This window comes from Megalops cyprinoides, chromosome 1, assembly GCF_013368585.1.
Source record: "Megalops cyprinoides isolate fMegCyp1 chromosome 1, fMegCyp1.pri, whole genome shotgun sequence".
Classification (NCBI taxonomy): domain Eukaryota; kingdom Metazoa; phylum Chordata; class Actinopteri; order Elopiformes; family Megalopidae; genus Megalops; species Megalops cyprinoides.
Window position 1 is genome coordinate 70,416,617 of NC_050583.1, and position 27,824 is coordinate 70,444,440.

Here is a 27,824-nt window from a genome sequence, read left to right on the forward strand (position 1 = left end):
GCGTCTCAAATTTTATGAACTGTGTTGTTAAATTTGTGTTTTTTAATTAGAAAAAATAAAGAGTTGCTATCCTACTCACCTTGTCCTGGCATTCTTGTGGCGGGCGGATCCCTAGGGGGGCGAACTATTTGGGCATAGTGTCACTCCTGACATAATGACCTACCAACCCCTGTCCCCAGTCGACCAAAACCTATTTGTTTTGCCTTTGTAGCATCCTAGTCATTGTTGGCTGATGACACAGCTGATTTCAAGCCCTGGCTGTGTGGCTGAGCCTGCAATCAAGATGACCCACTTGGGAGCCCCCTATAGACTTTTAAGACAACCACACATCACGCAAGCACTGACTACACAAAACATTTATTTAACTTTTCCTGTGCACTTTACAGTTTTTTAAGTCATCAGTAACTTAATCTTTATTTTTTTCTACAGATGTTTTGCTGTTTCATTGCATTTCTACATAAATAACATTCATCATGAAAAGATATGGCAATCTTTAATTACATTAAAAAAAACGATGATCTCACAAAAAAAGCACTGCAACCACAGTTGTAGACATATTATACTCTTTACTTGATTTGTAAATTGTGACAGACAGGAGTCAGGAGTTTTGATTGCTTTGCATATTACCTGTGAACTAGCCTCAAGCTAACATGCAGATACAGCATTATGGACTTTACAGGAACTTCTGGGAATTGGAAGGAGATGGGAAGACTTTACTAAATTTTTTAGTAAAGGTGAATATAAAATCTGAATAAAAAGTAAATGGCTTAAATGGTGCAGGACAGCCATGTGGATATTCTTGGGGATAGAAGTGGAAAATTGTTAGCTGTGTAATTTTCTAGCTCTTGCATATCTTTTGAACTGTAGAGAACATCATATTAGAGGTTTAGATAGTTGGTGGAGCTACCATTTAAGAATTGTAAATATAATGATAAAATATAAAAGGTAATCTGCAGGGTATATAAGGAGAATGTTATTCATAATGCTAACCAATGGGTGTGATCCTTCCTCTCCTCTTTGCAGTTCAAATAAAAAAGTTAGAAATTGCCTGATTGAAAGAATGGGCAATATTTATAGAATTTATAAATGATTATTATGATTACACACAGTTTATAGAATGTGTTCATTCAAGTCTGACATAGAAGGATATATAATACAGTACTTAACATATTATGTGTTACTTTTATCATTAAGTATCTACCAGATATGGATACTGTAAAAATGATATAGGGAATGTTTTGTATGTAATGTGTACTCTGTGTTTTTAAGGATCAGACTACATAGTAGACAAGTCAGTATGTCTGTATGTGTTTACAGTATGTGTGCTGTCATGTGTGCTGTGATCTTAGACTGCTGTGAGACTGCTTTTGGCTTCTCTGCATTAGTGATGCTATAGTGTCATATGAATAGTCACCTGTGTGCATATATGTGCAACTGTGAGACTCAAAGGAACACGTGAAGCATTCAAGGAATAAATAATTGCTATCAAAAGCATTCTGATTTTCTTTATTTCAATATTTAATTCTTACTGCGACATGAAATATCAAAACCAATTATTATTCCCTGGACAACCAGAGAGAAAATGGCAAAATGAAACACGATTGAAAGAACTAAACATGAAAAGATATGGCAGTAAATATCCAGCTGTGTAAATGGATAACATTGTAAAGAACTGTAACCTATGTAAGTCGCTTTGGATAAAAGCGTCTGCCAAATGAATAAATGTAAATGTAAATGTAAACTAAACCTTGGGGGCGATATGCAAAGTGAACATGTACAATGCTTTCACACTGGAATTCTGAAAGGAAGCCAGAGACAGGGCTAATAAGCAATGTAGCTTCCTGTGGCCAGAAAATGATGCATGGTTGACCAGCTGTCCTCTAGTGTCCTTTTCTAATTATGAGTGTTCAGATGTGCTTATAAGGCAGTTTCCAATTACAGCCAGATGCAGGTGAGATGGGGCTGAAAGTAGGTACAGTTGGCTGCCTAAGAATCAGTGTAGCCAGGATGTGGGTACATTGTATTTAGCAGAATTAGGCATGTTTATGAAGCCAGCTAACGAGGAAGTATCCTGGCGCAATACCAACCAAATTGTACAATCTCCAGATCGATATATACTGTTTTTACTACCTAGCCAACTGTTAGTACATGAACAGGTGCTAGGTTTTACAATACCTAACTTACAGTTGCAGTCTTTTCTAGTTTCTGCAGTTTAAACAGACCCTAGCTGGGGTTATGGTGCTGTAGTTAAAGATAACAATGGAAGCAAGGCAGTTTAGAAACATGTGGACAGTACAAGTATATATATATATACTGTATATATCTGAGTATTCCTTCAGTATTCCTAATGGAAAAATTGATTGTGTCTACATAATGATATATCTCATGCCATGATGCACAGAATTCAATTTGTATGTTTTTGAATGTTAGGATAGTTTCTTTACACCTCAAAATGTGATTGAGTGTAGTCAAACATCTGCAAGCTGTACATCAATATGTTCCATATATGATTACACACACATTAAGGTGAGGAAGGCAAAGAGAAATTCATTATGCGGTTAATAAAATATAGATAAAAGTAAACTGAGAGTGCCTGTGTAGCACCAATTCTCTACAGAAAGAAAGCATCCCAAGGGTTTGTTCCATTGCAGTTGGTTGTTGTTAGCTTTAGTATCTTGATGAACAATGGAAAATGTTTTTGTTATGACTGTGAATCTGAGCCAGCATGAATTGTTCCAATAAATTTTACTCTCCACATCTGCAGATAAAAAACAACAGCACTGGCAGTCTAAGCAGCATGCTCTGGTCTTGACTGAATCATGATAAAAACTTCTCTGTAAATGAAGTGTCTTCAGAAAACAGAGCATTTATTCCCTTCCATTGTAACCGAAAGGTTGCCGGTTCAATCCCCGCTGGGACACTGCTGCTGTACCCTTGGGCAAGGTACTTAACCCACAGTTGCCTCAGTAAATATCCAGCTGTGTAAATGGATAACATTGTAAAACAACTGTCACCTATGTAAGTCGCTTTGGATAAAAGCGTCTGCCAAATGAATAAATGTAAATGTTACTACTCTGCTCATAAGGCACCTCTATTAGCTGAGCCTTCCTAACTCTGTCAGTTTTGTCAACCTGAATGCTCAAATTCAAATGCTTTTGACATCACAACTAAATAACATGAATTGTTAATAACCACAATTTGCAATCCCTTTACTCTATACTGGTAACAACATAGTGCTTCCTGGTGCATTCAGAGCCTGCAGTAATCTGTATTTCTGTTTTGGGACATACTGCAGAATGGATGCCCTCAGTTGGGCTGCCCACTCAGTGTAGGCTCTGGCTCACATTTGGGCTTGATGGGGGCCTCGATGGTGCTGGGAGCAGCAGTGTTGGGAGGCAGGGCCTGGGGGGTGTCATAGTACTTCCCTACCCTGCCTGCTCCACCTTCCCTTTCCTCCTCCTCTCCCCGAACTGTCTCATGGGTACGCATGTGTTTTGCCAGGTGGTCACTACGCATAAAGACTCTGTTGCACGTAGAGCAGTTGAACTTTTTTGACCCAGTATGTGTTTGCAGGTGGCGCTGCAACTCATCAGAGCGGGTGAAGCGCTTGCCACAGAACAGCCAGTTGCAAACAAAGGGTCGGTCACCACTATGCCAACGAAGGTGGGCCTTTAAGTGGGAAGTCTTGGCATAGGCTTTGCCACAGCCAGGAATATGGCAGTTGTGCAGGTGTTTCTTTTTGCTGCCTTCAGCACAATGCCCCAGCCGCTCTGCATCTACACAGTTGGGGCATCGGCAAACAGCCTGGCCTGAGCCCCTGGACGTGGAGCGACGTTGTGCCTTTGGTCGAGTGGCAGCAGGGCTATCCAGGGATTCCTCTGCAGAGAGTGGCTGCTGCAGCTCTGGTCCCACTGGGTCCATCTTGTAGCCGTCCTGTGGGAAGAGCTGCACAGGGTGTGACGCTTGGGCCATTTGGGATGGGGGTGGGCTGCACAGTTGGGACTCTGAGGTGTAAGGTCCCAGAGCAGACTGCAGCCCCATTGCACCCCCCTGCCCCATGGCCTGCAGTCCCCCTGCACCTCCTTGTAGGTCCATCCAGCTCCCTGTACCTGCATGAAGGTCCCACCAGGATGGCATGTTCATGTCTTCACTGCTGCCCCCAGGGGGGGCTGGCCGAAACCATGGCTCATAAGGGTGGGCCATAGGACCAATGTGTATAGAGCACACTGTGTGGACAGCAGCAGCAGGAAACTGGAAAAGGTCAAAGGTGTGCTGAGAAGCTATTATTGACACAGTTATTTGAATCAGCACATGGCTGTCGACTGGCAGGTAATGAAGTTGATGGATATGATCAGAGTGAATGAAGTATGGGTTTCATCTGTGATCTCAGTGGCTTGTAGATGTTTTTATGGCCGACAGAGAGGAAGAGCTGATCTGCAGACACACAGGAGACAAAAAGATATTTGAATGTACTGTGCTGTATTGTAAAACAATTGTCCAAAGCTTGACATCAGACAATATCATAGCAAAAGAATTCTGATTTGTAACAAAAAATGATATAAACAGTGAAAAGTGTGAAAATGTAATAACAGATTTAAATAGATTTTTAAAAAAATAATTGCTCATTTTGCTTCAGGAGACCCGTATCAGCTGTGAGATCAAAATGCAAAAGCCACTATCACGCAAACAACTACATTCAAATATTCCAGTCACACACAACTCAAGTAACCACACCATGTTCCCCTCTTCTAATGCAGACTCCTGCTTCTGTGGGAATTGGAGTTCTCACGATGCTGTAGCATGAATGAAACGTGTTGAGACGGAAACCTGTAACAAGCATCCAGTTCCAGGTACTTCCCATGTAAGGGAGGGGTAGAAAAAAGAAAACAACCCTGATAGTTATGTGTGAAGGAAGATATGGTTGGGTAGTCAAGGAGACTGTATGGAGGGGGGAGGAGAGAGAGAATGTGTTGACAGACACAGCCTTGCACTTAGTATAATGAGATGAGAATCCAGTGTGGTATGGGTGGCCTTGTGTATCTCAGTTTTCAAGGTGAAGCCTAGCAAACAGCTAGGTTTATACAATTAATTTGCTCGCCAACAAGTTAGCACAATAGCAATATTTCAATGAACCTCAAAGCAAGCTATTTTCAGTTTGCCTGCCCATTCCCCCTTCCTGAGTGCCACAACTTCAAAAGGAGTGTATGTGTGGTTCTGATAACATTTGAAAAAACACACATGTGGGAATGTGAAAAATAAATCTAAATCAGACCAACCCTAAATATTATGAATGAAATGTACAGGATCAACCACAGGATTACAGGTACAAAACTGTATCTGTAACTTTTTATCTTTTTTATGCTTTGCCCCCTATATGCAGTGCTGTTTTGGAATTGTCAATTGTACTTTAGGCATATCTCAATGCAATACCCTCTACACTCATTTGGGAGTGTAGGGCAAGACAACCCCTTGAGACATCTGCATGCTGATGCAGCTATTTTTCACACCATATGGCTTTTCATTGACTACTCTGGCCCTGTTCACACCTGGCATTAACATGTGTCTTGGGTGATCCGATCACAAGTGGACAGCCGCATATGGCCACATTCTTTTAGCAGTGTGTATGCGAATGTGTCCTGGGCCATATTGAAGGACCACCTAGGGGAGCGCGGGGAACAACCTAACGTGGTGCAAAATGTAATACGGACTTTTTATGTTGTTATACAAGATAAAGCAGCTTGTGCTTCTGGCCACATTACCACATTTCCTAGCCACAGTCTCCCGCAAAAGTTCAGAAAGATTTGTCAGCGTTTTGAAGAAATCTGTGCCAAAGAGTGTTTTCAGGGCATCCAAGTAATTTTTTTCATCACAAGTGTTTTTCAGTTACTGAGCTGTGTGTGTAAATCACAAAATCCAACCTAATATTACTTTAATCACCATCTTGTTGCCTACAACGTAGCACTGTCTTGAAGCATGACGAGCTCACAGCAAGTGCTAGCTAGGCTTAAGTACAGCTTCTGTAGCGTTACAACTAATCCACCTTTCGTAAACAATGACAAGACGTTATTTCTTTCTCATATAAAATAAAAACTCATTTCATGGAACTTTTTATTCACAGAATGAGACATCGAATAATAAAAACAGATAGGGGAGTCTCATGTCAGTATTCCTATATAATTTGACGTGTGCATATGTACCTATTGATTGATCTGTCTGTCTGTCATATAGATGATAATATACAGTATAATGCAGTATGGTTGGAAAATATATTTGTTTCATACAACATAGAATTATATTGAATTAACTTTGCACTAATTTATCCAACTTTTCTAGTAAGTGTTACAACTAACCCTCTGTCTGTTACAATTAACCCCACCCATGGGGTTAATTGTAACATTGCACTTCCTGTCATTTTCGGTGGAATTGTATATGACTGTTATAAAATGGTACAGGCCCGGCGCCACGGGGGGCATAAGACAGCGTCGCCCATCAGATGGACCCCGCCCCCTCAGTGAAGATTAAGGCCTAATTTGAATTATTATTAGGGGCCAAGCACCGAAGGTGCTAGGCACCTATTATAATTGTTAGAATTTTTCACTATTATTATACTTTCTCCTCTGGGAGTCTAGGGCAGCCCATAGAACCCCTTGGTGGATTTTTATGAAATTTGGCACATTGATAGAGGACAGTCCAAAGTATCCAGGCCTTAAATTTGGGGTCAATCCATCCATCTCTGTAGCGCCACCAACAGGCCAAACATCAAGGTACATTTTGGCTTATAACTTTTGAACCGTTTGTTGACCGTTTTTTTGAACCCTTTCCCCTGAATCCTTGGGTCATGACGATTCAAATGCACCCATTGGCGTTAAAGTCCGCCATATTGGATTTTTCGCCATTTTGAATTTTTCAAAAAACATACTTTTGCAAACTAGTCCTAGACCGTTGATCTTATCACCACCAAATCTGGTCTGTATCATCTACAGAGGGTTCTGACCAAAAGTTATTCAAAGAATTTTGCTAGGGCAAATGATACGGCCGCTGTCATCCAATGAAATTCCATGGTGAACACACCAAAACAGGAAGTGAGTCATATCTCAGCAATGCTTTGTTGGAGTGATGCCAAATTTGGTGCACTTTGTTGGTATTAGCAACACTGGGTATGCACCAAGTTTCATGAAATTTGGCTGCTGGGGGTACTATACCATTAAAAATCATTATAATACCCATTACTCTGGCAGAAAAACAGATATCTCAACTAAATTTCTTGTGCTTCATCAAAGTAAAGGATCCTATCTGGGAACTTATGAAACCTCCACATCAGCCATTTTGTGTTTCATCCATCTTTGATTTTGTCAAAAACACATGTAACCACCTCCTCCTAGAGTTATGGCACAGTGAGGTTTTGTGTATTACATCTTTGGACCATCGTCTTTAACAGTTGTTAAAGGATAGTTGCCAGGTTGAACAATGTGGCTGCAGTGTACCCACAAATTCGCCCGTGAATTTGGCCACTTTGGGGTGCTATACTGAAAAACAGGTTTAAACACCCATGTGTCCATGTACTTCGATTTTAATGACATTTTGTTCTAATGGACATCACAAGGCACAGACCACACAAAGAAAAGTAGATATTGCGACCAATTTTTTGTAGGTCATTACATCATTACATATCAGGTCCTAACTGGAAAATGAACACATAGTTCAATGTCCAAATGGCATGGCTGCTAAGATACAATCAGTTTTTAGCACTTAAAGTAGGCACATCTCCTGCACCTTTTAACCTATTGCCATAACTAATACACTAAATATGTTGAAGAAACACTTGGACTTTCCATATTGGCCTGAATGTTAGACAGCTGTTTTTTTTTCTACTTCAGAAATTACATCTGAAAAGTGGGGTTGTCTTACATAGGAGGACTACACTTTTTAATGTCATTATACATTAAGAACAGCAGATGGCGCCATTTATCTGAGATTGTTGAATGGTGTTAGAAATCCCAGTAGACTAGTTTAGTTTTATTTTTATTTAAATGTGGTAATTTCATCTAACAGATGTAGAAAATATATCAGAGTACCTTGTTTTATTCAGTATATTTTATTAAATTGATTTCAGATTGAGATTTCCTTTATTGTCATTTTATAATGCACTTGCATACAATGAAAAATGAAATCCAGCTTCTCCTATATCAACAGTGTATTTAAATTACAAAGAGAATTAAAACAACATATATCCATAAACAATACACTCAGTTTTGTAAACATTTGGAGGGGAATAGCAGCATGACTCTATGGCGGCATGTCATTATGGTATAGTTGGAGGGGAACAGCAGCGTGTACTGTCAATAAATGATCTTTTTTTGTCTGTACAAAAAGTGCCAGGTGCAGCATGAAATGGATTGCACTAGTGCAGAATAGTGTCTGTCTGGTCCTATGGGGGAATTAATGGTTCAGTGAAGGTGGGGGGAGTGTTCATGATCTTCACAGCCTGAGGTATGAAGCTATTTAGAAGCCTGGTGGTATCAAATGAAATGATTTCATTAAATAAATAAGATCTGATCTTCAAAAAGTCTTTTGCCAAAAAGGTGTTAAAAAATGAGGGGTCATCAGGGACATTTTATTATATTCAGCTAATATGGTATGTTCTCTGCCATTTACCCTATGATTTTGGATTTTTTTCAAATACCCAAAAATTGCACTCCTCCAACAACGTTGGCACTTCTCATTGCAATGTCCCAAGAAGGCACACTGCATTTTATGGCACTGCTTATGTTTAAGCTTGACATATATGTAGTGGGGGGCAGTGCGGTGGTGCAAAGGGGTAGCAGTACTGCCTAACATTATGGAGGTTTCAAGTTTGGGGTGCGTCTGCATTCAGTTTGTCCCTTGTCCCTGTGTTCATGTGGCTTTCCTCTGGCTATTCTGGTTTTTCTACCACAGTCCAAACACTTTCAGGTAATGTCAATTGGACATGCTATATTGTCCATAGGTGTGAGTGTAAGAGTGGGTGTCAATGTGTCTGTTCAGCCTGTGATGGATTGGTGTCTTGGTCAAGGGTTGTTCTCATTAGTTGTCTACCTGGTGGCCCTGAGGTGCTTGGCCCCTTCATTGCTGCTTGCAGCTATATTTATTATTATTTTTTATTTATTTTCATTTTTAAATACTAATATATAATTTAGCCCACCATAATTTGCTAAAACCAAAGTCACGTTCTGGCCTACATTTTCAAATCCACGCATTCCACTTGATTGATTGTCTGGGTGAGTGTGAGATAACAAACGTAGCTTAAGCTTGGTGTGTTGCGTTGTGTGTGGATTCTTGGCAGCTTTCCCACGGTATTTCAAGAAGGCAGCTAGCTTAGTTTGTTATCTTCCGTTAAGGATCCTTCCTTGACTTTGAGAAACACCTTATATGTGCCTACTACGTTGCACTGCCTGTGTACCCTGCGCTCACACCAGCCGCAACTTTATCGCTGTACGTCGCCAAGTGTAGCTGTCACTAGCTGCAGCCAGCTTATGGGCGTTGCTAACATAGTTTTGGGGAAGTGGCCTACAAATATATTAACAGGAGATATATCAATTTTCTAAAAAATGTATATACTAATAAATATTATAAATATATATTATATTTTATATTTATTTGTATGTTATATTTACATCGTCTTTGCTATATTCAGTTCAGAGTTATATGTTCGTATTTTCGTAAAGGCAGGCATATTTATATATCGCCCAATATATGCGTGAACCCACAAATCAGGTGCATTCCCGCTGAAAAGTATGTTTGGGAGGGAATTTATTTTCCTACAAAGAGTGTAATCTTGCTTCAAATGTATTTATGCAATTTCTCAGTGATGTCAAAGGAATTCAAAAAGATAGGAGTTTAGAGTGTGGGCCGATGGCATAAATTATACATCAAAACAGAGCTATGCTTGTGCAGATTCTCGCAATACACTGTGATGAACGGCTTTTGAATTATGAGCCGTTGTTTGATACTTGGTATCCCCTCGCTCTAACCAGGTTAACATTCGATATTTAAATTTTTGCAACAGAGCCAACTAGAGAGACGTGCTGTGAATTTACTGTTCAGTGTCAGCCTCCACCGTGAGAGATGGAAGGGAGAGGGAGGGGGAGAGGGAGACAGCAAGCTCAATGCACAAAAACGTCCTCATTAGAAAAACGCATATTTTACAAGTGCTGGCTCTACACGCATTTTGTAGCAGAGCTGAAATGAGTAGCTTGTGTGAGCCCTGTGTAAAGCCAGGTTAGGGTTGCAGCTAGCGAGCAGTTTCAGCAGTTACGTCACTCCCTGAGACTTCACTAAATACCATTGTTTCCAAGTAGTGGCAAATTGCCTTTAGCTCAACTGGTAATGACGCTGGCTGGAGGAGTTTAGCTGAGCAGAGAGATGGGGGTTTGAAACTCACTTCCACATACATTTTTTTAAACAGCCATATCTCCACCAATTCTGGCTCTACATGCATAAATGACACATCAAAATAGAGGTACACTTGTGCACATTTTATCCAAGCTGTGATGAATGGTTTTTGAATTATGAGCCAAAATAGCCACCCAGTTCAACCTTTGCTCTAAGTCATGTAGACATATTCCTTTGTCAAAGGGAGCTCACAGCGTCAGACACAGAGAGGGGAAGAAGACGGCACACAGAAACTTGAATAGCGTGTATGCTCAATAATGCACACAGGCAACCACACTTTGCATTTTCTTAGAAAATGCACACAAATCTAGTTATTATTAGTGTGGTTGCCCTTTGGGGCAACCACACTAATATAGGCATAAATTATGCATCATAATGTAGGAAGATTTGTGCAGATTCTCTCAATGTCTTCATCTAAGAGCTGTGATGTGATGGCTTATTATTATGAGGCAGACAGGAACTACAATAGTGATATTAAGAGCAGTAGTAATGCACATACATGCATAATGCAAACACAACCACACATAGCATTTTCTGAAGAAAATGCACAGAAATCTAGTTTACTCTAACAGGGTTTCTGCAGGTTTCAACAAGCTAAATTTAAGACTTTTTAAGACCTTTTTAAGACCATTATGAATGCAATTTAAGACCTATTTCATGTCCATACTGGCAAAAAAGTATGAAGGATATGAAGGTAAATCGGAATCCCAGAATTACTCACATTATTCACATACCTTTGACATGTTTCATAATTGCTGGGCTGTCGCATGCCCCATAAAATGGGACCCCAGATACCTTGACTGTACCTGCTTGCCTTCCCAGAAACATACATGCAGGAACAACTGCTTGGTTTTGTTGGTTTGATTTAGACGTTTGTCTAACATTAGCATGATCGGGCCCTTAACTTTTGCGATGAGGTCTCTCTTAATGAAATCTGCCAATCCAAATCGCGTAATGCAAGACGTCTTGTCCTTTCCACACTTGAAGGTTTTAGCGATGTCAGAATCAGGGAACATGGTTTGAAACAGCTTACTTATCTCTTCATTACGTTTATATGACTGATGTTTAGCTACCATGTGTAAAGTCCAGAGCACCTCTGCTTTTAATGTTGCCGTAGATCCAAATGCTGTCTGGAGGTCGCTTACCGGAGTTGCAGGAGTTAACATTGTTAGTGCAGGGGGGGATTGCGCTGGCGCAAGACTTTGGTGATGCTCTCGATGTGAATACAGAACAATATTGGGTGATGGCAGGTGGCCTTATGTTTTTCTGACTTCCCATGCGACTCTAATGCCTTTATACCCAAAATTCCTAATTTGAGCGTTTTCTTACACAAGGTGCAGTGGGCTTCAAATTCGTCATTTTCAACAGGCTTCAACCAAGCACTAAATGCACTGTTCTCAAGCCAGATCTCGTTGAACTTGCACTTACCCATATTAGATGAAAGTAACATTAACAGAAAAAAATTTAACCTATCACTTCTAGAAGTAGCTATTTTTTTGATGAGAGGAGACACCACGTTAGCCCACTCACCACATCGCGACACACTAGCTGGGTGTGCTCCGTTATATTCTAACCGGGCTGGACAGTTTGCATTAGTGGTTATTAGCTTCATGTTGATTTTGTTTTGTAGTTTTGTTTCAGCATGATAAAAACACCTTTAAAATCGAGACTGAAGTTAATGCAACTTTATAAAAGTAACGTTAACTTCATAATCCAATCAATTTTTAAGACCTGTCAAAATCGTATTTAAGACATTTTAAGGCCTAAAATTCAGATGATTGGATTTTAGACTTTTTAAGGACCTGTGGAAACCCTGTCTAATCTCCTACAGAATATTAGCAATCCCATTAGTAAATTTTAACAATAATAATAAACGGGTTCATATTTACCACATTCCATGTGTTTTTGTTTGGTTTTAATACGACTGAAATAAGATTAGAGTGCATTGCTCTCAACAGGCTACCATCCATATAAAACACCCTTTGGAACATATCAGCCAACAGGTCAGAGATTGTTTTACAGATTTATACTTTCTAAGGATAAAACAGCTCTTTTGACCTCAGTAAGAAACATTTTCTGTAATATATAATTTTACTCTTCACCTTCATCCAAAAGCCTTCTAAGAGTAATGAGGTGTACAGTTACAGTACCTTGAAAGAGTATTCAACCCCCAACCCTTTTTTCACACAAATGATTTCCACAACCTGAGATTTTGACTAAATTAGACTGAGATTTTTACATTTTTGAATCACTCAGCTCTGCAACAGTGCAGCCCAAAAATGATAATATAAAAAATATAACTCTAAACCAATAAAGAAGAAAAAGAAAACAAGAACTGAAATGTCAACAGTTAATCAGTATTCATCCCATTTCTTTAGAACTTGGTTGAACCACCTTTCTCAGCTATTACAGCCATTAGTCTATTAATTTTGCACAACGTGATGGAACAATGTTAGCCCATTCCTCCTTGGAAAATTGCTCAAGCTGTACCAGGTTAGTTGGAGAGTGGCAGTGGACAGCAATTTTGAGGTCTTTCCAAAGATGTTCGATGGGGTTAAGGCCAGGACTCTGACTGGGACACTCAAGTGGCCACTGACAAGTGCCATTCTTGTTCGGCGACTAAGGGTGTACTCACACTATCCGATCCATACCATGCCTGAGCCAGTTTGAACCCCAAAATCCAGTTCGTTTGACTAGTGTGATCGCTGTACCGTGCCCAGGCCTGCTTGAAGAGGTGGGCTCAGGCACGGTTCAGCTGGACTCGGGCACGGTACGCATCTAGTGTGATCACTAACTGTGTCCAAGCATGGAACTCGAACATGACGTTAATCATGTGACTATGCCATTTAACAAATATATCCGTTATAGCAACAGTTAGCTGGATATCTGTTAGTTACATGCCCAGTCATAATAAATCTTTTAAACCATCGTTTGATTAGCTAGCTGACTTCCTTAGCCTAAATATAACAAGCTGGCTAACTCCAAAATGATCTTTGATTGGTTAGTTCTCTAAATCTATACCTAAATTTACTAGAAAGCGAAATAAAACTAACCATACTTTATGTGGCGATGTAAGCACTGCTGTTGTCAGGGGCTTAGTCAGAGTATCACAAATGAAGCAACCAACCTGTTTACGTAGCTAATCTTCAACAATCGTTCAGATAGGTAGCCTGTTAGCTAACTAGCTATGTTTGTCAACTCTATCGCAAGATAGCTAACGTTAGCTCCCCAGCCAGTTAGCATCAACGCAGCAATTTTCAGTTAATCGTGCTGCACATATAAGACTATTTTTACGGAGGCATCTGACGTTGAGGGAGGAATTTGGAGCTTTACTCGCCGACTACAATTCACATTCATCAATAAGGTGAGAACCAGACCCGTTATTAACCCAAATATCCTCAATTAAAGAGTACCCAAAACTGCATCAAGTCTGGACTTGAACACAGCAAGGGTCTCTGCCTCAACTACATGACCTGGCAACCTATTCCATGTATTGATAACTCTTTGGGTAAAATAGTACTTCCATACATCAGTGCGGAACTTACTCTTAACTAGTTTCCATTTATGTCCCCTTGTTCTACAGGCTGAACTCACCCTAAAAAAATGTATTGTAGTTAACCTTATTGAGTCCTTTTATAAATTTAAAAACATCTATTAAATCACTTCTAAGCCTCCTCTCGCTAAGTCTAAATAGGTCTTTGAGTCTTTCCTCGTAGCTTTTATATTTCATGCCAGGAACTACTTTAGTTGCCCTTCTTTGAACTTTTTTAAGAGCTTCAATATCTTTCTTATAGTGTGGTGCCCAGAACTGCACACAATATTCCAAGTGAGGTCTGACTAAAGCATTGTATAATTTCAGTATAACCTCCTTAGATTTATAATCAATACTTTTGGCTATATATCCCAGCATCCTGTTGGCCTTTTTTACTGCTACAGCACCCTGTCTAGATCCTGTTAAGCTTGGGTCAACTATTACTCCCAAGCAGAGCCGGCCCTGACCAATTTGGTGCCCTAGGCAAGATTTTAGCTGGTGCCCCTTGCATCACAGCCAATTCCACCCCCACGGTTAAGTGTGGTTTTAAATCATTCTTTATGGTCAGAACACGACAAACACTTGCCAAAAAGCAGAACATTTCACAAATCTGAGGTAGAACATTCAAAACAATTATAATGATAAAATCATTTTTCAACATCAAAAAATGTATGAGTACAATTAAGTAAAATCCTTTTTCAGTCCTTTTTCCTCAAAAAAATAAATATCTTAATAGAAAAATTAAGTGCTGCAGTGTGATACAGCACACATGTAACATGGATCAGACTGCAAAGTTGTTTTAAAGGATAATGTCAATAAATAGACATAGAAACCTTAATTCTGGTCAGCATGCCAAACCCTTTGTACAGACGGGTTGAAACATTTTGTGTTTTAGCTGACAATGTAAATAAAATAAATAGACAAAAGAAAAATCTCAACTGTAGTCAGTATCTTCTGTACAAGTTTTAAACAAGCAAAGCCATCACCCTACAATTTACGGGCAAGAAAGACAAGTCTGTCTACAGTCTCAGGTTTTAAAGCTGCCCTGTGACAGCTGATAAGCTTCTTGAATCCCTCATTTTTGACAGTGCTAATAGGAAGCATGTCTTTTGCAATGCAATATGCAATTGCATTTGTGATGTCTTTGTGTCTTTTCATTTTTTGTCGTACGGCACGGTGCTGGAAAATGCTGATACGATCATTTGCTGCTGGGTAGTCCCACTGGGTACTGGCCTTGTGCTTGTTGAGGGTCCACTAACAACACTTTGGGGCTGTAATTTCTTACTTTCTGCATGTTCTAACGGGTGATATTGTTTCAAATGATGAAACAGGTTTGTGGTGTTGCCTTTCTTTGATGGCACATGTCTTCAGCACAGTTTGCAGTGCATGCTGCTCTGGGCACTTCTTTTTCTTCTGTGTCGCTCATTTCGCTTATTCCGCTCCAACTACAAGCCTGTCAGCCACTGTGTCTGTAAACAATACAACATGCTGGCCTGAATTTATACCTCTGACTGTGCAACCTAACTTGCACAATGCACACTTCTGTTCCTACGACATGATTGGCAGTTCGTGATTCATTTCTGTGCGTGCTATCTAAGCATGAAAATGAATTATATCGAACGTTTGTTATATTTCTATCGAGTAAAATTATATTGCGATAATTATTGTTATAGTTTTATCATCCAGCTCTCCAACTATTAATTACAAAAGAGGATGGAAAAGGAAAAGCATTTTAATTGACTATCACAAGCAGGGCTAACGTTGGCTAACTAGACTAAGATGTCAATAAAAATGTATGCCTGGTTTCTTGAGGCAGACAGTGGATGGTTTGTGCAGCACGACTTAAAAGAATAAGTGTATCTCTCAAAATTATGTTGTAGATTATTCCACAAACACTTGAATAGTCTTTCCAACTTTCCCTAATGAATTTAAGGTGGGAATAACTGACGTTAACTCTAGCTATTTATTAAATTAGCAAACGTTACTATCGTCTAAAGTAAGCTAGTAAAACTCTGCTCCAACGATAACTACTATGCAATAGATAAAGTATTCATTCATCACATTGCCTCTGTCTGCTGCCCGTTTTTCCTCCTCTTTTCTTTTTCTTCCCAGGGCACCAGTGGGCTTTGGTCTTTTTGACATTATATATATTTGAATTAGGCTACTGATGTTAATCGTATCACATTTCACGGTCAGTGTCACTCACTAGTTCAGATAACTCGCCCATCCCCCACAATCAGGTATATCTAACTAAGAGCAGTGGAGTCCCACTGTTGAGTAAAATTAGAAGTATTCTTCCTGGAAATTACTTGGTCAGCACAAGAAGTGACAAAATACTTGAGTAAATAACATTTACATTACATTTTTGAGACCATTTACCTTGATTTATAAATTACCCAAGTGTAGCAAATTTCTTTGATGTTACCTCAGCAGTCCTGTGCATTTATCAAAAAGGAAGAGCACACATGAAAAATATTTTGTTTCATTAGCAATCTCACTCACATAGCTAGCCAGCAATCACAGTATTACAAACCTCTTGAATGTGGAGCATGGTAATACTGGAATGCTAGCTAGTTAACGTTACAACAAAATATCAGGAGTACAAGAGTGACTGGCAAGCAGCAAGTGGTATTTTCTTACCTAGCATTAGCTCACCTACTGCAAGCTAGGCTGTCATGTTCAACAAGTACCAGCTATCTGTGGGGTTATCGGAGTTATAAGTCTCTATGTGTTCTTATGTGTGTTACATTGTAAAACAAACGATGTTGGGTAATGGCACAAGTCAGTTGAGTCAGTTGAGTACCTGCCTAGATGTTATGCTGCTGTAAATAATAAATCAGAGCTACTCATCAGTGTGGAATCTACGTTTATTGTGTAAGATAACACAATTCACTCACACAGAGTGTGGCTTAGGGAAATACCAGTTTAGGGTAGGGCGCGAGCGCGAAGTTAAAAGCATTTGTGTGCTAAACTAGCTAGCCATTGAGGACAACGCACCCAGGAACTGTTAAGCAACTTGAGTGCTTCGGGTCAAACTCTGGGACTAAGTGCCTCATTAAGCATCCAGCCACCGGGGCCATTTGATTTTTCCAAGCCCCACGAATGGTCAAGATGGATCCAATGTTTTGATTGATTTCATCAAGCTAGCAACCTGCATTTGTCAATGGAGGATAACCAGGTGAATACTCTTGCCTATTGCATGGGAGATAAGGTGGACGTCATCTTGAGGGAATTGAATCTCACAGAGCAATGTGTACAAGAGATGAACGTGTACAAGAGTGTAAGAGACGCTTTTGACTCTCACTTTGTCAGGAAGAAGAGCATGATTTATGAACAGGCCAAATTTAATATGCGTAAGCGGGGGGAAAATGAAACTGTAGAATCGTTTGTGACTGCATTGTATGCGTTAGCTGAGCACTGCAACTACGGATCACTGCACGATCAGCTTGTAAGAGACAGGCTAGTGGTAGGTATGGGCCTATCAGAACACATGCAGCTTGATAAAGACTTGACGCTGGAAAAAGGGATTAGCATGGCTACGCAGTCTGACGAAGTGAAAAGGCAACAGAGTAGCTTGCACTGTGACTCAAATGCAGTAGCAAGAGGAGGCTGCTCAGTGGACAGAGTAATCAAGAGCAGTGCCACACAGAAAAGGGAAGCCCCCAAATCATAGACTGAACAAAGCAAAGCCAGAGAATGGCTCATGTCATAAGTGTGGAAAATCTCCCTCACATCCTAAACACCAATGGCCACCAAATGACGTGAACTGTCGCCTGTGGGGGAAAAGGGGACATTTTCAGCATGTGTGAACCTCAGCAAGGGCAGTGGTAACTGAGGCAAGCAGCATATTCCCTGGTTCTATGTCAGGCAGTGAAGACCCATGGATGACTGATATATTGGTGCTCACAAAAGTGAGATTTAAACTTGACACTGGTGCAGATGTGACTGCTATCTCAGTTTAGACGCTTAAGGACATTTTCTCACACACTCCAAAGCCAACACTGAGACCTGTGTCAAGACCTCTCCTAGGGCCTGGCAGACAGCTGATTGAAGTAGTTGGGGTGACCAGCCTGTTGCTGCAAAAGGGAGAGAAATAGGTGACACAAGACGTTTATGTCATCAAGAATCTGTAAACAGCCTTACTTGGTACCCCAGCAATCACAAGTCTAGGATTGGTAGCACGACTGGACAGCATCAACATGATGACCCTGAAAAAGACATACACAGGTAGAAAAGGAAGTGCTAGGTCTGACGTGTGTCTGACGGCCTGTGAACGGTTCAAAGACTTCCTGCTTGGAAACCAATCACAAACCACTCCTCAGTCTCCTGGGAACACAAGCATTAGACTCCCTACCTCTCAGAAATCAGGGCACGGCCGGCCCAAGCCTTTATGGGGCCGTAGGCAGAATTTGATTTGGGGGCCTCCCACTGCCTCTGCACCGCCAATACTATTGACTATTGTTAACATAATATTGCATTTTTGTGTGATTACCATTGACATAATATAATTATGGCTGTCAAGCGATTAAAAAAAAATCGAATTAATTACATGCTTTGTGATTAATTAATCTAAATTAATCGCATATAGCAATATTTGCCGTGAGAAGCATTTAAAAATATTTCAGTTCAAATAGATTTTGTTAGATGACTGCATCAATTATAACAGACATTATAAACTTTAAAGGTCAACATCTCTTTTATTTCCCATACATTCAGAACATTTTTTCACTGTTCATATGCAATAATGGCCATAACAATCAAAAATATGACCTAATGAATTGAGGAAATAAAATCAGAAATGTTTCAGCAAGAACAATGATGGAAATAAGTCCATAGGTTTCTCATTTTATCCTTGACATTGTAATGATTGTCAATGTGTCATATTTTTGATGCCAAAAACTAAACTAAAATTAGACACCATAGACCAACAGTAATATATGGTGGATATATACAGTATATAATGTGGATACATTTCCGTGTATGATATAAAATAACCTAGCTAGCCTGCAGTTGGGTATGGTAAACAATAGCTAGCTAGCAAGCCTACCGTATATCCATCCATGTATGCTACAAAGTAGCTCGCTAGCCTGTAGTAGGCTATGATTAAAAGTGGCTTGCTTGCCCACCGTATAGCTAGCCTTTGCGTGTATGATAAAAAGTAGCTGGTGAGCCTGCTGTCAGGTATGAAAGAAAGTAGCTAGCTAGCCTTTGCGTGTATGATAAAAAGCAGGAAGCTAGCTAGTTAGCTAACTAACCTGCAGTCAAGAAACTGTTTACTGTGTTGCTTGACAACATGTGTAAATGTAATCCTGAAGGAACTATTTTTGTAGGCGGAGCCAAATAAACAACAAAAAAACATAATTTGTTGTTTCAAATTATCATTACCTGATAAACAGCCTTGTTTGTAGAACTGTTGTATAAAAGTATATCGCACTTGAGGTCGTGCTGTTATACTGAATGGCTGTGACATGGCTGTGATTATCTTTGGCACTCGGCTTGCAGCCTCGTACTTATGGCCCAATCACAGCCGTGCTGATATTCAGTACAACAACACTCCCTCTCGTGTGATATTGCTTAAATGCACAGTGACGTATGGGGTCAAGGGGTATCATAGAGTGTGTTTAATCTGCATAAATTTTTTTGATGCATTATTTTTTTCCATAATTAATTAATCGAAATTAACGCGCTAAATATATCACAAAATGAAACATTTCAAGCTCTTGTGGGATATTTCAAGTGCTCTTGGAGGCCCCCTTGGTGGCCACGGGGGCCCTAAGCAGCCACTTAGTTTGCTCATGCATCTGGCTGGCCCTGAGTTGACTTAAATTATTATGAAAACAACACAACACAACCTCTAGCTAAGTAGTTGGTTAACTGAGCATTTTGCTGTTTAATTCCTGATAACTGTAGGGTTTATTGCATTGATAGGCTAATATATGCTCACCTGTGGGTTTTTATGATAAAATGTAGTAGCCTAAAGAAGCAGGATAGTTGCATTCTTACTACATATTCAGGTGTTCTAAAAATTCTGATGGTTTTGTGGCCTCACACTGTCTTTTTTGCCCTGGTCACGTAGTCCATAGTATTAATTTGCTCACAAAGCATTTTGTTATATAGTTTACCCACAAACAGTAACTTGGTAACAGTAACGCAAAAATCATAAATCTGTATGACATACTGTGCAAATGATTATATATGAATGGATGTATAAACCTATACAGATTATTGATAGTAATGTAATTAACCTCTCAATATGATCGTCCGTGTTCTAGTCTAAAGGAAATAAAACGTAGGCTACTTTAAAAGTCGAACTTAAAACCCAATCAGAACAAGAAAAAAACAACCCAGCAACATTCCATGCAGCGTAAAACTACTGTCAATCACACTTGAACTCCGCTTCCAGTTTGACCCCCCTTTCACTGTGTGCCTGTGTATAGCTGTTAGGGTGGAGCCGATTATATTTCGGACATTGTGAAAATTGTGCATTTCTGACTATTCTGGTACCAGGAAAAAGTCGCAACATTCAAACTATCTTAAAACTGATGTAAGTCTCTCTTGTTCCTAAAACTAGGGGATCTCAGCTTTCAACGTCACCCCACTTTCATTGAGTGATTAAGTATAGCTTTTCTGCTAGAGTGATGTATATTTGGGATATGTGATAAAATTGTCATGTTTTACACAAACACTCACATATTACAGATTTTTTTCTTTAAAACGATTCATAGGCCTACTTTCACTTCTTATATAGTTGTAATAATTCTCTTCAATGAAACCAGTTAAACCCAAAAGTTAAATTTTAGTTAATTTTAGTAAATATTTAGGATAAAAGTTGAAATCTCGAACGTAACATTGTCGCTTATATTTGGAAAAACCGGAAGCTACTAATTTGCCAGCATTGATTGCCAGCTTCACGGAGTTAACTGCAGCGCTAATTTACGGCAAATAGATCGCTGCAATAGATTCACCGTTAACAGTGGTTTATTTTTATAGACTACCTCAACATTCCAAGTAGACTGAACAGGCAAAACATTTATGTAACGCTGTGCCTTTGCATCTAACATAGACCGTATAATTTTTGTGTCTGTAATCGGATTTAGAAGCAGTTGTTATAGTTATTTTAGAGCCCGTCCTCTGGTCACCTACAAATGCAAGTAGTTCGTCTTGGATGGGTCGATTTAATTGTTTTCATACCAGATTAAGACATCAAATGCAACATTTGGATGGTGGTGGAAGAAAGCGAGTTTGTTCATTGTCGCTGTCCTCTAATGAACTAAGCGTTGCAAGGACTGTTGGGTAGATAGTTCAAAAACTGACGTTTTTCTCAGTAACGTTAATTCTGCTGTAAATTGACATGAACAAATTAACAGTTCCAACAAAGAGAAGTAAGGAGTAGGCTATGTAAGGACCCTGCCTTTGGACACATTAATATGAAAATCAACGATATCTTGTTGCGTTAGCTAGGTCGTGCATTAGCTAGATAGCTGTCTAGTTAATACAGCATTCTTATTTTAACGCTTTTATGTATCGTGTATCCTGAAACCACCCAGTTATGGAGTAGCTGCCTCGTCATAGCTGCAGTTTGACTGTGAAATGTGACTATGGTAATTTAAAAATCAGTTCAAAAGGAATGTCGCCTGGCAGGCATTTGACTGCAGAATTGGCATTCAGTTTGCTGTTACCAATGGTTGGTTGAGAATATTCTTTGCAGTCAGTACACAGTCGGTAGCCTAAATGAATGGGATGGGCTTTGTATTGCTGCCTACAACAGACTAAAACAGTCCACATTCAGGCTTACTGTCACTCCATTTCAATGCTTACCATGTCTAGATTATATTTTTCTTAATTTAATGCACATCTTGTTTATTCTTACGCTGCTTCCCTCATGTGTAACGTTATCAGCAAAAAGCCTACAAATGCACTCTTATTTATCAAAACTTTAATATGTTTTGTTGTACTTTTGTTCAAAGAACTATTTATGACAATAAAACAAGTTTATTTTTATACTGCATTATGTCATGTTATCTTGGTGAGGAGTCTTAAATAACTACACATAACAAATGTTAGGGAAAATCTTTGTTTATGTTATGTGTTTTTGAAAAGAAAAAAAAAGAATATCAGCCCATATATCATTATCGAATTTTTAAATCCTCAAATATCGAAATCAGTATCGGTCTTAAAAATCCTATATTGGTCTGACTCTAGTTTAGAGTACACTGTGTAAGATTATGTGGCAAGGGTAATATTCCATAGAGTGTTATCTTCCATGGATGAACCCACTTTCAACCAAATGCTCCCTCTTTATATAGATAGTTGCAGTTGGGCATGAGTGACTACATAAATAACAGAATTACAAAATTAAAAAGAACAAGCTAGCTAGCTAGCTGTTGAGATGCTGTTAGTTATTAATGGAGGCAAAAAATGTGGGATGTCTCATTGTTAATTTTATTGCTTTCAGAAAGTTGCATTCCACCATTGAGGACATAGCAATAAGAAAGCAAACATTTAAATGTGTAATCATATTTTTCAAGTGATGATACAATTAAACTTAGGCCCACATCTGATTAATGTGTGGGCGGCAGTGTAGCATAGTGGTTAAGGAGCAGGACTCGTAACTGAAAGGTTGCCGGTTCGATCCCCACTGGGACACTGCTGCTGTACCCTTGGGCAAGGTACTTAACCCACAATTGCCTCAGTAAAAATATCCAGCTGTATAAATGGATAACATTGTAAAGAACTGTAACCTATGTAAGTTGCTTTGGATAAAAGCGTCTGCTAAATGAATAAATGTAAATGTAATAATCTGTTGGTATTGAAGAGGGCCAATAAAATAGTAGACTTGTAGAGGCCTGTTGTGCACTATTGGGAAATGGTGTGGAGTGGGATTTGTAACCTAAAAGCTGCTGGTTTGGCACTGTTGCTTGTAACTACTGTAACTATGTAAGTCTCTGTATATATTTAGTCATTTATACACACACAATTTGCTGTACTGAGTACACTTACGGTTGCAATGTACTGATTTTCCACCATTTTGGATAACTCTCAGAATCAAAAAGCGCATCCTTTCCCTGAACATTTTACCATAGGAGTCTTTTACGCTGGGAATGCAAGGGACATGTCGCCACCACTTTTTGTCGTGGCCCATTTCATCCCCACCACTTTTTGAAAGCCTTTAGTTAGTTGTGAACACATCAAACTCATCGTTGTCCCCAGCACTTTTCAAAACAAACTGATGCCCATGAATTTTACACACTGACATGTAACTTCCATGAGCAGGTTCTTTGAAGAGTCCTCTTTAAAATGTACTGCTCATCACATCTATTACACCAGTACACATCTATGGAAAGCATATTTTGTTTGGTCCTAATTATTGCAGCTGTATTTATTATTCTTCTGCCTATTTTATGCTTTCCCCCTCACCACAGCATCCTCTGCACTTGTGCAATTATCCAATACATTTGCTTGCAGCTGATGGATGTTTTTTGCACTGCAAGTCCTACAGAGTACCACGAGAGGGCGAATGGCACCTCCAGCTGATGTCATGTGAACAACTTATAGGTGACTGATGTGTCAGTAGAGGGTGATATTGAGTGGTGCAACGAGGGGTGCCCAGCCAGCATGACCCACCTTACCCTGGTAGAATGTAGCCAATTACATTCCACTATTGCAAACTCCCAGTTATTGCTATTGACACAGTGGAGACTGGGACAGGCACTCTTTGCTACAAAAAGGAGGATCACTGTTTTCTTTTCTTTCTTTTTTTTTTGTTTTTTACAAACCATTGATAACAACATATGCAAGGAACTGCACTCAGTCTCACCCTTTTTTGCTTGATTGATAACAACTGGCATAAACTTGTAGCTTGATGCTGATCTCAAAATACAACAGTAAGCCAAAAATAAATGCTGGGCTGAAGGGGAGGATGAGGAATTGAGCTGAGGCAAAGTATGAGAGTTTATGTAACCCATTCACAAACAGCTACACAGATCACGATCACTGTATTTCAAAATGTAGCCCACTTGTAATCTGTGTCAAATTCACTTTGCAGTAAACTTGCTTCTGATTTTCAGAATCATAACGCACACTAGGTTTTAGACTCAACACTGACTACCGGTTTGAATAAAAAGGAGAGCTCAATTTAAAAAATGTGTCCACGTGTAACAAATGGATGACAGTTTGATTCCATCCTCAGATCCTGCAGACACTCAGTCTCTTGTAATCAAATTGTAAAGAGACTTGTCTGAAATCTGGAAACAGGAGGTGTGGAGTTAAAAGTCAAACAGATTTATTGTGAGAGTCCCTGGAGCAAGAGCACCTGCCCTTTAATTATCAGGGAATGCAAGGCATACATACAGTAAGGATGGTATACTCCTCTCTGACACTACCAAAAACACAAGCAATGTAGAATATTCCACCATTCACAAAACATTCTCACTGCCGCTCTCTAGACCCTTCAAGGAAATAGGTGACCTGGGATGACTAGGGTCAAAGTTGAGGGAAACATATAGGAATCAAAGGTTCCGATAGCAGTATTCTTCTCTGACAAAGGAGCCCTGATTTATCAGGTTTTTGATCAGAAGTATGATGTAGGAGTATAGTTTCTATACAGTAGATTTTAGATAGTATTGTCTTTTAGAATGGTGTCACGTTTTTAAAACTCATTCAACTAGAAGTAAGACAGCTATCTATATTTGTAATCCTGGAACAATAGTGATAAAATGATAACTACTGAAATACATCACAGTCTGGTGTGTAAATATATGGCTTTACATCATACAAAGTAGACTGGAATATGACACAAAGGGTTATTTTTGGCTTTTGTGGTTCACAAATCACAACAGCTCTTCTCTAGGAAATCTATACCACTGTCAAAACTCATTAGAAATATTTGGTTTTGCAATGTCAGAAATGGAGGCCTTTTAAAGGCTTGGGAAGTTAGAAATATTTTACAATATTGAATTAAGTGTATTTATAAATGCCTTTCAGGAAGAGTGGTACCACCTTGTTCTAGCTTGTAAAGAAATTCACAATAATTATAGAAAATGCAACTCTAATTAATTCATTTCTTTGCAGAACAGGGCAGAATCAGTTTTAATTTGTTAACATTTTTGTGATTTGTGAGAATGTGGATGATCTTAAATGATTTTTCCCATTATTTTTTGCTTGAAAAAGAAACCAATCTGCCTCAATATCATTATGACAAACCTCTATATACACTCAAATGGGTAATGAAAGCGACAAATGTTGGGGATTGCCACTTTGGTTCTGTAATCATTTTGGGTTACAACTTTAAACATTCATCTGAATTTTTCACTTTGATTGATTCAGTTCAAAAATATATAGCATAAATGAAGCACTAAAGTGTTTGCAAATGTACAACAATTTAACAATTCATTCTATATTTTAAAATAAAACATTCACAGTAATCATTGGTTTTATTATACTACAAGTTTTTTTTAGAGTTGACTTTATTAGACTAGAATAGAACTGCCAATATTCACAATAAAATTGTATTACCTATTAATATGCATACAGAAACATTAAAGATCAGAATATATATAACACAAACAAGACTGTCTTAGTTTAATATGGGTGTGAAAGGGTAATATTCTGTCTAAGGGTATTATATTCTAAGGGTAATATATAATCTGTGAAAGCTGCCATTGTTTGTATTTTAAATGCTGGGTAAATCTAGTGCAATTAAATAATGATGTTTTCAACCCTTAGCAACTACAGTGATGAATTATAGAGATCCATATGTGATAACATTAGTGAGCTAGTAACAGTTCTTCATGAAGTACCAAAAATCTAGTATGTAGCTAGTAAGATATGTAATTTAGCTCTGACTACCTGTCTTAACTGTTCCCCTTTTAATTCATTATTAGACATAGAGCATTAGAATACTGTTGCTTCTTCCATCCTAATGTGAATAATGTTAATTGTTTGTTTGTTGTTTATTGTCTTTAGATTTTTAGTTACTTTTACTTGGAGTAAGTGCTGTATATGTCTGTTAATACATCTGGTTGAGTAATGAGTTTGTATGTAAATTTTTACAACTGAAGGTAGACACAGGTAAACTGTGTACAGATTTAACATTAAATAAATACTGCACTAACATAAATATGGCTTTAGTAGCCACTTAAGTTGTTTCTGCAAGAAGTGAAAACAGTATGAGGGTAATATCTATGCTACATATTTTATAAATTTCAATAATATGTGTATAGACAGAAGAAACATCATGACTTTCAATTAAAGCATTTAATCTGCAGTGAAATAGTGAGTCTCTGTTTTCTGGGGAAGAATACAGCATTAAGACAGCATTAAGTGGATATTTATGATATTCCAATATTCAATCCAAAATTATGATATTCAACCCAAAAGTTGTAAATGTGTAATAGGTTGACACTTCTGAATAATCCTTGGTATATCCTCAATGATGTACTGGCCAACAGAAATGCAACGCATTTGACTTCAGACTGTTGATATATAGTGCTGTATCACTCAGCATGGTGAAATTACCCAGTAATCTCAATAAGAATTGAATCAGTACAATCCAACCAAGTTTGAAAGTGTAGTCTCTTCCACATGATTCAAATATGAGTCAGGTAGCTCAGATGGCACAAACACCTTAGTCCCAATTATCACCAATTTGCCTGGCGTACATTACATAAAATCCCATAATGGGACATGAGAATGTCAGTGCAGTGTTTCTGGTAGTATATCAGGCATAGTACATTATACAGAGTGCTGTATACTTTAAACATTTTTAAACATTTTTAATCATTATATCAAGCTGAGCCTTAAATATGAATACTCAAGATATGTATATTTTGAAGTAAGTTAATGTCCATCTTGATGTGAAATCTGAAAGAACTGAAGGTCCTAAAAATGTAATGGTGTGTTATTGAAAAGCTTTCTGCACACTTTCTCAGTTTTAACCATACATTAATTGTTAAGGAAATGAAAGGAGGAACACCTAGTTATTATTAAAAGATGAAAGAAACTTTTCTGTATTTAGACTTACTTATACAATTTCTATAGTTTGGATATAAAATTTTTCATGCTTCAAAAACATCTTATAGAAGTCTGTACTTTGAAGAGGCCTAAATAATGGAATAGTAATACTTTGATTTAGATTGAATGGTTCATTAATTTGAAAGCTTAGGTTGCAAATTCTAATGTACATCCTTAAATATCTATATAATGACTCACTGGAGATTTTCAAAGAACTGCGAGCCCATTCAACCTAAGTTTGACAATCTTCATTAATGACTTCTATTTGACTGTTCATACTTGTATTGGTATGCGCACATACACACATATGAAAATGCGTATGATTTATGAGTGAAAAAAAAATCCGTTCGTATATAGGAAAAAACATGTGATCATGTCTATAGATACTTTCCTTACCTATAATTAAACTCGTACATGTTTAATCGTTTTGACTTCAACACGAAATATTAAGGTATGGTTTTAAAGATAGAATGTTTTGGTTTTGTCTTTGCTTTTTCATTGATTTGCGATGTAAAATTTCTGTTGAAGCAAATGTTAATGCAAGGAAAATTGGACTTTGTTTTTACCTCAATCCAGCTTCGCTTGCCGTGTTTTCTAGCGTCCAGAAGAAAAATGCCTTTATTCAAGAATAACGTGGGAGAAAAGAAGCAGCACTTGAAGAATTCAAATTAAATACTATTTAAGGGAAATACAACTAAATTGAGGTTGCCTCTCTTGTTTGAGAAAAGGAAAGTATCCTCGGAAATCCCAAAGTTCCCTCTACGAAGGCGTTCCAGGTAACAAACAGGGAGTTTGCGAGCTCAGATTACTGAGTCACTCGATGTTGTGACTATCTTCATAACCTGTGTGC

The 27,824-nt window shown here is 38.6% G+C and overlaps 1 protein-coding gene across 2 annotated transcripts; it reads right to left on the minus strand.

The window, feature by feature from the left end:
• Positions 1–3,255: 3,255 nt before the first annotated feature.
• LOC118792577 (transcription factor Sp6-like) lies at positions 3,256–27,742 on the minus strand. Of its 2 annotated transcripts, XM_036550466.1 has the most exons (3): positions 27,541–27,742; positions 18,107–18,171; positions 3,256–4,434 (listed from the first exon to the last, which is right to left on the minus strand). In XM_036550466.1, the coding sequence occupies exon 3, from the start codon at positions 4,201–4,203 to the stop codon at positions 3,307–3,309; it is 897 nt and encodes a 298-aa protein (XP_036406359.1). In that variant the 5' UTR covers positions 4,204–4,434; positions 18,107–18,171; positions 27,541–27,742; the 3' UTR covers positions 3,256–3,306. The 2 variants fall into 2 exon arrangements, with proteins under 2 accessions (XP_036406359.1, XP_036406351.1); XM_036550458.1 differs by lacking the exon at positions 18,107–18,171.
• Between the last annotated feature and the right edge of the window lie 82 nt (positions 27,743–27,824).